Consider the following 13,298-nt stretch of genomic DNA (forward strand, 5'->3'; position numbering starts at 1 on the left):
GTTTTATTTAATCATAGATATATGTATATTAAATCATAGATAATATATAGCTATTATATTCAAGTACACGTTTCTTATTTTGTGTTAATTATAGATTGTACTGGTTTAAAAAAGTAAAAAATTTCCACTATAAAGAAAACATAGTATAAACATAGTATAAAGTCAATCATTTGTTGCAACAGGTCTGCCGTATTTAAATTGCTAAGTATCTTGAATAGATTAAAGAAACGATGATAATGATGTTGCTAATGATGTCAATGTCAAAGTTTATATTCCACTATCAAGTTTATATCAAGATCATCTCTGAGTACAAATAGTGTGGCACTAGCGTCGATTTAAGTCAGTTCATATCAATGAATATTCACAGAGACATCGCGTTAGTGAAATCATTATAATGTCTTGTTGTGTCTATCTATATATGTAATTTTGCACGAAAGAAGATTTATCATTAAGGAAATTTATCATTAAGAACTTGGATTTTGAGACATTGATTGATTTAGATACTTTGAAATTCATTCTTTCGAGAATAAAATCAACTCTGGAAGTTTTCGGGTAGAGTCACATGTACATATGTATATACATTGCTTTTGTTTTATTATCAAAGAAAGAACTGTTATAATCGAGAGTTCACACTGATAAAACATATCAGTTGCGTACAAATACTTTCTGCTGAAATTCTCTCTACTGCATTGCAGTGAAATCAGTGATCTACGTATTGTGTCCTAACGCCTATTTCTATACTCACGCTATATTCTGCACTGAATGTACTAAATCAACAAATAAATGCTCCGACAGTGTGTGTAGTATATTCTGAACGGAAATGTTTAATGCATGTCCAAATAAGATGAATAGAACGGAAATTGTGTAAAATTGATAGAATGATAAATAAATAAAATCGCGATAAAAAGGAGAGAAATTTAACTCATCGTGATATAAAATAATTAAAAAAATCGCGATATTATTCTAAACATTTATTTTACTATATGTACTAATAAAGAGTTTTAATTAAAATATTATAAATTTGATATCGTACACTGAAAAAAACATAATATCATAGTGCCCCATGGAATATTGTTTTAATATTGACTTGACTTATCGTGTATATGTTGATAAAATATTTTTATATCTTAAATATATGTTTATCTCTTTTCGAAAACTTCTAAACTCATTATATATGCATTATTTAAAAAGTATTTAAATTAAAATGTATTTAAATTTATTTAAAAATACTAATCATAATTTATTTAAACATTATTTTAAAATATTTAAAGTTTTACAAGCGATAAATTACATATTTAAAGCTACAAAAATCGTGGAATTTATATTGTCATTTTAAAACGCTTGAATATACGCAATTATAAAAAAATGCACTTGCATTGTTCTCTCTCTTTCTCTTTTTGTATAATTAATTGTTAATTACAGAGAAATAATATAAAATTTCATCATTACGTTTATATTAAAAAAGATAACTTTGTAAGTATAGATAATATTGTTGCTCATAGATATAAGTATATACTTTGGAATATATTATCATTTATTCACTTGATCATGTGACGTAAGATTATATTATCTCTACTTATATATTCTTTTAAATAATATATTCTACTTAATATTATCATACAAAAATATTTATTATTTTAATTTAAAGATAACAAAATCTTGATACAATACTTGATAACAAATCATGCTTTATTATTTTTTCTATTTTGACATGCAGTTTTCAGTGTGCATTGTACTTTCTTAAGTGACACAAGTGTGACAATTTTTTCGAGAAGATGCTTTCTTTGTTTAAGTCGAATTTACGACATGCTATGTTCGGAATTTTAAAATATCATAGTTATTCACGGTGTTTTTCTGTATTGCATTCTAATTTTAGAGGTAAGTAAATAAATTATAATAGAAATAACAATGCGATAAAATTTAAAGAGAGAGTTCGTGCTATATTTATCATTTTATTCTATTATATCATTTTACTGAAAGATATTTGCCGAGTCCATAGATTATTTCTATATTTGAAAAAGATAATAAATTAATTATATTTTATTCAATTTCTAAAAATATAGAGATGTTAGCATATAGAGATGTTAAATATTATTCTTTCACATTATTATTTGTTTTTATTAATGGCTGTTATTTTAATACAAAGATTAGAATTATATAAAAATATAAACTGTACAAAATATACTGTAAAAAAAAAAAAAAATAAATTGAAAATTAATTTGAATTTCAAAGATATACGATTTGAAAAATCATCGTGTACAGTTTGACATTGTGATTAATCACGTTGCAGGACGATGTCATCACAACTCAAACATTCAAACAAGGGCTAATCTTTCTCAAGCAATTAAAGTTGCTCACATGTATAATCCTGGCGAATTTCCATTGTTGGACAAAACCATCGGACAGATACTCGGTGAAGCTGCTGCAACATGGCCCGAACAAACTTGCGTCGTCTCGCTGCACCAAAATATTCGATTAACGTTCTCCGCTCTTCTTCGACGGGTTGACGCGGTAGCTGCGGGTCTCAAGAAATTAGGAATGAAAAAGGGCGATCGGCTGGGTATTTGGGGTCCGAATGATCTCGAATGGTTCGTAACTTTCCTGAGTGCATCGAGAGCGGGATTAATCGTCGTCGCGATCAACCCGACTTATCAACAGAATGAATTGATATATTGTTTGCAAAAAGTTAACGTAAAAGCAATTGTCTCGCCAGCCACGTTCAAAACGCACAATTATCCAAGGATGTTACTAACCGCCAAAGAAGTGTGTCCCACTTTGGAACATATTATCATTTATTCACCTGATCATGTGACGTAAGATTATATTATCTCTACTTATATATTCTTTTAAATAATATATTCTACTTAATATTATCATACAAGAATATTTATTATTTTAATTTAAATTGTATGGTGTAGAAATTTTGTAATTGACGTTTTATCATTGACGTTTAAAATTATTTATCATTCACAATTTTGAAATCGTACTCTCTCAAATGATTTACAATTAAATGGATTGTCTATGGTGAAATCTTGTTTCATTGTTTTAATCAGTGACGTTTTCACTTATTCACTTAAAAAAAATAAGAGACTATAATTTATATCATTATTTTTACATATGTATGTGCTTGAACAGGAAATTAATTATCTCTATCTCTCAAACTAATTAGTAGATCATTTATGACGTTTTTTTTTATAAAAGAGAAGCAATTATATCAAAATTACAAAACTTTTTAAAGTAGCCCTTTTTAAAGAAGAAATATTATTTTCTATTTATTAATAATTGCTTCTTTAAACATGACTAATTATCAATATGCTATAATGTATTTGAATAAAGTGATTTCTTTTGGCCTTGTGCTTGCTCAGCTAAATGTGAATTTGAGCATGCGATTATTCGTGAACTTTTAATATGTCCACACATCAAAATACTTGCCTCACTGATTCGTGAATATCGCGTGAATCTTCGCACTTTGACTGACGGGAACCTTTCGCTCGATTTTACGAAAAGGATTAAAAACATTCGTGACTATTGTATCAAATTACGTTTCATATACTCGTATTTTTATAGATATTTCAATATATACAAACACATATATCTCCCATAGATGCCATGATAGCACTATATTTTAAAAATTGAAATGAGTTAATTCTTTACACAGTCTGTGATTCTTATTGTTTCATATTACAATTTTGTAGATAGATTTCTTTTCCTAAGCGCTTAATAAAATTTTTCTGTTATAGAAAAACATTTTACATATGTATAAATATAATTACTTAATTTTATTTAATTTTATTTAATTTCTAAATAAATTGGAGAAAGAATTGTTATTAATAATTAAGGCACAAGTATATCTTTTGACTCATAAAAATAGCATATCGATCTGAAAGGGGGGGGGGGGGAGTCAAGAAAAAAATAAAGAATATGACTTAAAATACTGAAAAGAGTGACAAAGTGATGCAAAATAGTTTTAATGTTGAGGTGAATGTTAATCAGCAATCTCACAAGCACTTTCGTCGAAATTGCTTTTTATGTATTTTTATGTTTTCTAATAAAATTGTTAAGATAAGAGTAATAATAATAGTAATAATAATCAAGCTCGTTTAATGTAAAAACAATATTAGAAATTATGGTCAACTATTCGAGCAAATACTTAAGTAAAAGAATAAGAATAAAAAAATAAAAATATATAAAAAAAAAATAAAAAAATAAAAAAATAAAAATAAATTAAAGCAATTAGATAAGATATAATGATAGCATGCTTTATTCGTTTTTTAATTAGAAAAACATCCGTTTCGACTTCACTTAGTCTTCCTCAGTGTAAAATTTATAACCATTAAAAACTATGTAAAAAACGGTGATATTTAAACGGAATGTTAAATTGACGCATTGTAAGGCCAGCGTGTATAAAAATAAAATTGTTAAGATAAGAATAATAATAATAGTAATAATAATCAAGCTCGTTTAATGTAAAAACAATATTAGAAATTATGGCCAACTATTCGAGCAAATACTTAAGTAAAAGAATAAGAATAAAAAAATAAAAATATATAAAAAAAAAAAAAATAAAAATAAATTAAAGCAATTAGATAAGATATAATGATAGCATGCTTTATTCGTTTTTTAATGATAGCATGCTATCATTATATCTTATCTAATTGCTTTAATTTATTTTTATTTTTTTATTTTTTTATTTTTTTTTTTATTTTTCGTTTTTTAATGATAGCATGCTATCATTATATCTTATCTAATTGCTTTAATTTATTTTTATTTTTTTATTTTTTTATTTTTTTATATATTTTTATTTTTTTATTCTTATTCTTTTACTTAAGTATTTGCTCGAATAGTTGGCCATAATTTCTAATATTGTTTTTACATTAAACGAGCTTGATTATTATTACTATTATTATTACTCTTATCTTAACAATTTTATTTTTATACACGCTGGCCTTACAATGCGTCAATTTAACATTCCGTTTAAATATCACCGTTTTTTACATAGTTTTTAATGGTTATAAATTTTACACTGAGGAAGACTAAGTGAAGTCGAAACGGATGTTTTTCTAATTAAAAAACGAATAAAGCATGCTATCATTATATCTTATCTAATTGCTTTAATTTATTTTTATTTTTTTATTTTTTTATTTTTTTATTTTTTTATTTTTATATATTTTTATTTTTTTATTCTTATTCTTTTACTTAAGTATTTGCTCGAATAGTTGGCCATAATTTCTAATATTGTTTTTATGTTTTCTGTTCCCGCGCGTTTACCTAATACTACTGTTCTCCGACTTTTACCGATCAATCGATTTGATTAATAATCCTCGCCGTATGGAAGAATCATGAAGCAATTAGACTAATAGCTTTACCGAGATCTATCCATTCGCGCTCGTAAACAACATGTCATTGAGAAGCGATGTAAGCGATATTAGCACGTTTAATTTATAGCGGTACTCATCGTTTCACTGATGTTGAGACTTCGGCAACAAAAGCGGAAGTGGAAGCGATCGCCGCCGAGCAGACCGAGATATCCTGTAACGATGGATGCAATATACAGTTTACGTCCGGTTCCACTGGCAAATCTAAAGCCACTCTCCTCTCACATAAGTCTCTTGTAAATAACAGCAAAGAGGTAAGACAATAAAATTAATTAAATATCATATATATTAATTGTTTTATAATTAATTGTGTCTGTAAATTAACAAATTATGTATGGTGCATTATTTTTTTTAGCTTAAATTAATATAAATAAAATAATTTTTCGTAACAAGTTTTTGTCTAACATAGTTAAGAATATTTCCTCGTAAAATGGAGTAGAGCGATTATTTTATCTTTCTTTATCTTCTTTTTCTCTATTTATCTTAACGTAACGCGTTTCTCACTTGACCTTGAAGTTGATGCAATGATTTCTTAGATTTGTTTAGATTCGAGTACGAATGCTTACACTAAATGTCTCGATAAATTTCTAAATCTCAAGATACCTTAAATCTGGAACTATATTTAATTTGGAAAAAAAAATTTTTTTATATTTTTCTATGTGGTAGAATTCACGAAGAACAAAGATAAATACCGAGAACAAAATATGTTTAAATGTACCGTTCTTCCACGCTTTCGGGTTAACAATGGCCAATTTACTCATCTTGCATACTGGAAGCACTCTCGTTATAGAAGAACGTTCCTTCAATCCGGTAAAAAGTTTGAAGGCGATAGCGCAAGAAAAGTGTGCCATAACATATGGAACGCCAACTATGTGGGTAAGCAAGAATAGAAGACAAGGCAAGCTAGATTTGTTTGAAAAATTTCCATTCTAGTATGATAATATATCGTTCATATATAAAAATATTGTTATATAGTAGCTACATTGTATAAAAATATGCAAATAATTATATAAATAATAAATGCAAAATTATACAATAAATAATGAAAATGTATAATCTCTATTTTTTACAGTATAGTTCGACTGCGATTTGTAAAAATTTACGCGATAAGTAATCGTAAAATGTACATGATATAAGTAATTGTTGAAGTCATGCATGCTAGATGAAAAAGACCCCGCATTAATTAAATGGAAAATGGCTTTCCGTCGAATTGGCTGAATTTTTGATATGTTGTAGTTTAAAGCATTCTGATCAAAACATGTAAGTCTCAAAGCTAAATAATACACAGTTACTGATTTACAGCCAGTCAAATACGAAAAATTCGAGTTGTTTGACTGGTTATAAACTCAGTAACTGTCCATTATTTAGCTTTGTGAGACTATTATATCTTTTAATTAGAATGTCCTAAACCACAACATATCAAAAATTTTGCCAATTCGACGGAAAGCCATTTTCCATTAAATTAATGCGGGATCCTTTCAAATTCATAAAAATTATATGATGCGTGAGCAAATTCTGACCTCGTTATATTAAAACTGCTACAATCTTTCTTTGTTTAAAATTTATTTACGGCACATTCTCAATTTGCTTGTTGTTCTCATTGTCAGTCTTTTGTTGGAAAAATTAATAAAAATTAATATTTTAATTAAGTCTCACTTTCGTCTGGCTTTATTGCTAGGTGAATTTACTCGAGGCACAACAGCGCTTGCAGCTACCGGTGGATAGTCTTCAGGCAGGAGTTACTGGTGGTGCACCTGTTTCTTCTGAACTCGTCAAGCGAATACGAGAATTACTCGGTTTTAATGATATAATGGTAAGTTTACAACCAAGACTATAGCTCTTCAACATCTATCGTTTATCATGTTAATCGACATTACAAATCATGGAATTTTAACATGTAAAAATCAAATTTATTCGAAAAATCTGAATATTATTACGATAAATTTTTAATTATACAGAGCATATACGGTCTCACAGAAACGACAGCTGTAATATTTCAATCGATACGTGGAGAAGATAATCACTTGATTGAGAACACAGTGGGTCATTTAGCAAATCATGTGGAAACAATGGTATATTCATATTAATTTCTATTCCGACACAATAATCTTCTTCAAATAGAATTATAGCTTTTGAAGTTTTCTTAATGTATTTGACGAGAAGGTTGTCGATCAAAATGGTTTGCCCGTCCCCTTTGGAAAACCTGGCGAACTTTGGGTACGCGGATATTGCAACATGTTACAATACTGGGATGACGAAGAAAATACAAGGAAGACATTGACGCCGGATGGTTGGTTAAAAACTGGCGATCAGTTCATCTTGCAAGAAAACGGATATGGTGTTATAGTCGGCAGATTAAAAGATATGCTTATTCGGGGAGGAGAAAATATTTTCCCTAAGGTAAAACTATAATGTCATTATTATTAATTATATAATTTACATTATTTGCCACAACTATAATAATGTGCTAAAGAAAGAAGCTTCTGCGAAATTGATAATTTATATAAATTCTTTTACAATTTAATATAAATAAATTTATCTCTTTGCTATTATTCAACGATATAACTATTCTAAATTCAATCTTGCTTCCTACTTTTTTTAAACAAAAATCAATGCACTAAATAAATTGCTCGATTCTTATCTTTTAATGTAGGAAATCGAAGACTTTCTGATGACTCATCCTAAAGTAATAGAGGCGCAAGTTATAGGAGCACATGATGAAGTCTACGGAGAAGAAATTTGTGCGTGCATTCAACTTAAACACAATGCAACGATGACAAAAAACGAACTGACGGATTATTGTAAAGGCAAAATAGCGCACTATAAAATACCGCGTTATGTGCAATTTGTAGATGAATATCCTAAAACCACTAGTGGAAAAATTCAGAAATTCCGTTTAAAAGAACAATTGGAGAACAGTGGTATGATACCGGCGAAATCAAACCATTGATAATAATATAATTTATATATAATAATAAAATTAATATCATATATAATATATAATAATATAGTTATTTGTATAATAATATAATTTTAAATAATAATGATTAATATATAATTTTAGATAATAATGATTAATTTTAAAATGAAAATTTTAAAATACTAGCACAACATAAGCGCGCGCTACGCGCGCGCCATTCTTCGATTTTATATAAAAAGAATGATATTTTTATATAAAGTTTGTTTAAACTTGATTAATATTTTTTGACAGAAATCAGCTGACTAAAGCGTTAATTTGTTAATTAAATTTTAAAATAATAGTATGTAATAAAAATTATAAAGTAATAATATGTTTTAAATAAAATGTTATAGTACTTTAAACTCGATTAATATTTTTTCACAGAAATCAGTTAATAACTGTCAAAAGATATTAATCGAGTTTAAACATACTATAACATTTTATTTAAAACATTATTTTATAATTTTTATTACTAATTATTCTTTTAAAATTTAATTAACAAATTAACATTTTAATCAGCTAATTTCTATAAAAAAAATACTAATAAATCGTTAATTTGCTAATTAAATTTTAAAATAATAGGTTATAAAAATTTAAATGGAAATATGTTGTAAATAATATGTTATAATGCCTTATCTGCGATTAATATTTTTTGATAGAAAGCACCTGATAACTGTCAAAAATATTAATCGAGTTTAAGGAAAATTATAACATATTATTTAAAACATATTATTTTAATTTTTATAACACATTCTTATTTTAAAATTTAATTAGCAAACAAATTAACGCTTTAATCAGCTGATTTCTGTCAAAAAATACTAATAAAGCGTTAATTAAATTTTAAAATAATATTATGACATAAAAAGTAAAATAATGATATGTTATAAATAAAATGTTATAGTACTTTTTAAACTCGATTAATATTTTTTGACAGTTATATCAGCTGATTTCTGTATCATTCTTTTTAACATAAAATTGAAGAATAACGCGCGCTTATGTTGTTCTAGTCCTTTTCTAAAAAAAAAACATGTTAAATCGATTCCCGCAATTATTGTTGACAATCATCGCGAGGATCAGCAGTTTGACAGTTTATCCAAAATTAAATTAAATTAAATAATATTATATGTTTTAATATTTTAAATTGGATTAATATTTTTGACAGTTATGAGCTGCTTTTTTCAAAAAATATTAATCGCGGACAAATAAGTTTATATTAAAAGAATATATTATAACATACTCGTATAATATTATTTACATATCTACAACATATTATTATAATTAAAATTATAATATTTTGTAAGTAATAAACACAGAGGATTTTACCTTAAAATTTACCCTGAAAATCATGGTAATCGTGGGACAATATGATATGAAAAGAATTTTATGAGAATTTCTCTGATTAATATTTATCACAATAATAATATCTATTACAATAAAATATTAAATATGTTTGATTAATTTTACTATGCAGTTTAGTAAGAAATAATCCCAGCTCATTTGCTTTAATAATATAATTTTTTAAATATGACACATATATGTAATATGAGATATTTAAATAATCGAGCTGGAGTTAATATTTTAATCCAAATACATATATTCTTGCCCAAATAAGTTGTTAAAACTATGTTTATGCATATATATGAATATGTATGTACATTTATGATTATGCATATATATGAATATGTATGTACATTTATGATTATGCATATATATGAATATGTATGTACATTTATGTTTATGCATATATATGAATATGTATGTACATTTATGTTTATGCATATATATGAATATGTATGTACATTTATGATTATGCATATATATGAATATGTATGTACATTTATGATTATGCATATATATGAATATGTATGTACATTTATGTTTATGCATATATATGAATATGTATGTACATTTATGTTTATGCATATATATGAATATGTATGTACATTTATGTTTATGCATATATATGAATATGTATGTACATTTATGATTATGCATATATATGAATATGTATGTACATTTATGATTATGCATATATATGAATATGTATGTACATTTATGATTATGCATATATATGAATATGTATGTACATTTATGATTATGCATATATATGAATATGTATGTACATTTATGATTATGCATATATATGAATATGTATGTACATTTATGTTTATGCATATATATGAATATGTATGTACATTTATGTTTATGCACATATATGAATATGTATGTACATTTATGATTATGCACATATATGAATATGTATGTACATTTATGATTATGCACATATATGAATATGTATGTACATTTATGATTATGCACATATATGAATATGTATGTACATTTATGATTATGCATATATATGAATATGTATGTACATTTATGATTATGCATATATATGAATATGTATGTACATTTATGTTTATGCATATATATGAATATGTATGTACATTTATGTTTATGCATATATATGAATATGTATGTACATTTATGTTTATGCATATATATGAATATGTATGTACATTTATGTTTATGAATATATATGAATATGTATGTACATTTATGTTTATGCATATATATGAATATGTATGTACATTTATGTTTATGAATATATATGAATATGTATATACATTTATGTTTATGCATATATATGAATATGTATGTACATTTATGTTTATGCATATATATGAATATGTATGTACATTTATGTTTATGCATATATATGAATATGTATGTACATTTATGTTTATGCATATATATGAATATGTATGTACATTTATGTTTATGCATATATATGAATATGTATGTACATTTATGTTTATGCATATATATGAATATGTATGTACATTTATGTTTATGCATATATATGAATATGTATGTACATTTATGATTATGCATATATATGAATATGTATGTACATTTATGATTATGCATATATATGAATATGTATGTACATTTATGATTATGCATATATATGAATATGTATGTACATTTATGTTTATGCATATATATGAATATGTATGTACATTTATGTTTATGCATATATATGAATATGTATGTACATTTATGTTTATGCATATATATGAATATGTATGTACATTTATGTTTATGCATATATATGAATATGTATGTACATTTATGTTTATGCATATATATGAATATGTATGTACATTTATGTTTATGCATATATATGAATATGTATGTACATTTATGTTTATGCATATATATGAATATGTATGTACATTTATGATTATTGAAACTATTGGAATAACCCCAGCTCATTTGCTTTAATAACATAATTTTTTAAATATGACACATATATTAGGTAATATGAGATTTTTAAATAATCGAGCTGGAGTTAATTTTTTAATCAATTTACATATATTCTTGCCCAAATAAGATATTAAAACCGCGATTAATATTTTTTGACGCAGAAATCAGCTGATAACTGTGAAAAAATATTAATCCTAGATAAAGCATTATAATTTATTATTTTCAACATATTACTATTTTAATTTTTATAATTTATTATTATTTTAAATTTTAATTAGCCAATTTACGCTTTATTAATATTTTTGACATACATCAGCTGATTAAAGCGTTAATTTGCTAAATAAATTGTAAAATAATATTATGTTATGAAAATTAAAATAATAATATGTTTTAAATAAAATGTTATAGGACTTTAAACTCGATTAATATTTTTTGACAGTTATCAGCTGATTTCTGTATAATTCTTTTTAACATAAATAAATTTGAGGAATAGTGCGCGCGTTGCGCGAGCTTGTGTTGTTCTAGGCCTTTTTTAAAAAAGGCATGTCAAGTCAATTCTCGCAAGTTTATATATATATATATAATCTGTACTGTGAAATTTTAATTTTAAGCTAATGGATCGAGTGTTCCTTTTTTTTGCGAAAATTCTTTTTGTCGCTGAAAGAAGAGACGTCAAACAATTTCCAAATTTTTCGGAAAATAGATTTTTTTTCAACTTTATTTTCATCTCTGTGCACAGTGTATTTCGAAACAATCTGTAATATATACGCGAAAAGATATAGCAGCGTTAAATTAATCATTTATGAGATATTGGCGCTAAATTGAGAATAAAATAGTCCATTGATTTTAAAATGGAATCGCGCATAATTCTGTATTCGCAAGCTGCCTAAAAGTTGCCTCTTTTTTGTGATGTTGATTAGCTGCCTCAATATGCATTGTAAATTATATTCATAGCATCGAGGCTGTCATTGCGAGGGTTAGCAGTTTGACAGTTTGTCCAAAATAAAATAAAATAATAATATGTTTTAATATTTTAAATTCGATTTATATTTTTGACAGTTATTAGCTGATTTCTGCGTCAAAAAATATTAATCGCGGATAAAGTATACATATATTATAACTATATATTATAACATATTATTTTATTTACAATATATTATTATAATTAAAATAATAATATATTTTAAGTAATATAATATATTATAATACTTTTTATTTTATTTTATTTTATTTTGGACAAACTGTCAAACATACTGCTAACTCTCGCGATGACAGCTGCTCGATGCTATGAATATAATGCACAACGCGAATCGAGACAGCCAATTAGTATTGCAGAAAAGCGACAACAATGTCAATAACATGCCTTTTTTTAGAAAGGGATTTAATTTTATTTAATTAATACTGTATTTATTATATAAAACTAATTATCTAAAATTAAATAAAACATTGTTAAAATTTTTCATTATAATTAAGTATTATTTATAAAATAAATGTCATCAAGCATTTGTCCCATTATTTACACTTTAGTATTTCCATTCATAACAATTACCAAATCTTTTAACATCTCTTACATTATTTTGAATATTTTAATACACAGAATGGTCCAGAACAATCATTCACTATATATTTTCATTTTTTTAAATCTAGACAGGTGCCCTCTAGAAATATGCGTGATTAGTAAAATATATTTTTTT

The 13,298-nt window shown here is 25.3% G+C and overlaps 2 protein-coding genes across 9 annotated transcripts in view; one reads left to right on the plus strand and one right to left on the minus strand.

Annotated features, from left to right (window-relative positions):
* The window catches only part of Nompc (no mechanoreceptor potential C), an 84,043-nt gene that overhangs the window by 20,932 nt on the left and 49,813 nt on the right, over positions 1 to 13,298 (minus strand). The gene's annotated exons all lie outside the window — the stretch shown is intronic.
* Positions 336 to 8,673, plus strand: Acsf2 (Acyl-CoA synthetase family member 2). 8 transcript variants are annotated; one of them, XM_083053551.1, is made up of 10 exons: positions 336 to 796; positions 1,423 to 1,473; positions 1,718 to 1,878; positions 2,291 to 2,588; positions 5,446 to 5,629; positions 6,042 to 6,251; positions 7,054 to 7,188; positions 7,334 to 7,447; positions 7,539 to 7,775; positions 8,029 to 8,673. In XM_083053551.1, the coding sequence occupies exons 3-10, from the start codon at positions 1,776 to 1,778 to the stop codon at positions 8,323 to 8,325; spliced, it is 1,578 nt and encodes a 525-aa protein (XP_082909677.1). In that variant the 5' UTR covers positions 336 to 796; positions 1,423 to 1,473; positions 1,718 to 1,775; the 3' UTR covers positions 8,326 to 8,673. The 8 variants fall into 8 exon arrangements, with proteins under 8 accessions (XP_082909677.1, XP_082909670.1, XP_082909671.1 ...); XM_083053544.1 differs by having other exon boundaries at positions 2,291 to 2,813; positions 8,029 to 8,672; XM_083053545.1 differs by lacking the exon at positions 1,423 to 1,473 and having other exon boundaries at positions 2,291 to 2,813; positions 8,029 to 8,672.

The sequence above is a fragment of the Prenolepis imparis genome, unplaced genomic scaffold (genome assembly GCF_030444845.1).
Source record: "Prenolepis imparis isolate NDT839.2.m4 unplaced genomic scaffold, iyPreImpa1.0 SCAF_13, whole genome shotgun sequence".
NCBI classification, from domain to species: Eukaryota; Metazoa; Arthropoda; class Insecta; order Hymenoptera; family Formicidae; genus Prenolepis; species Prenolepis imparis.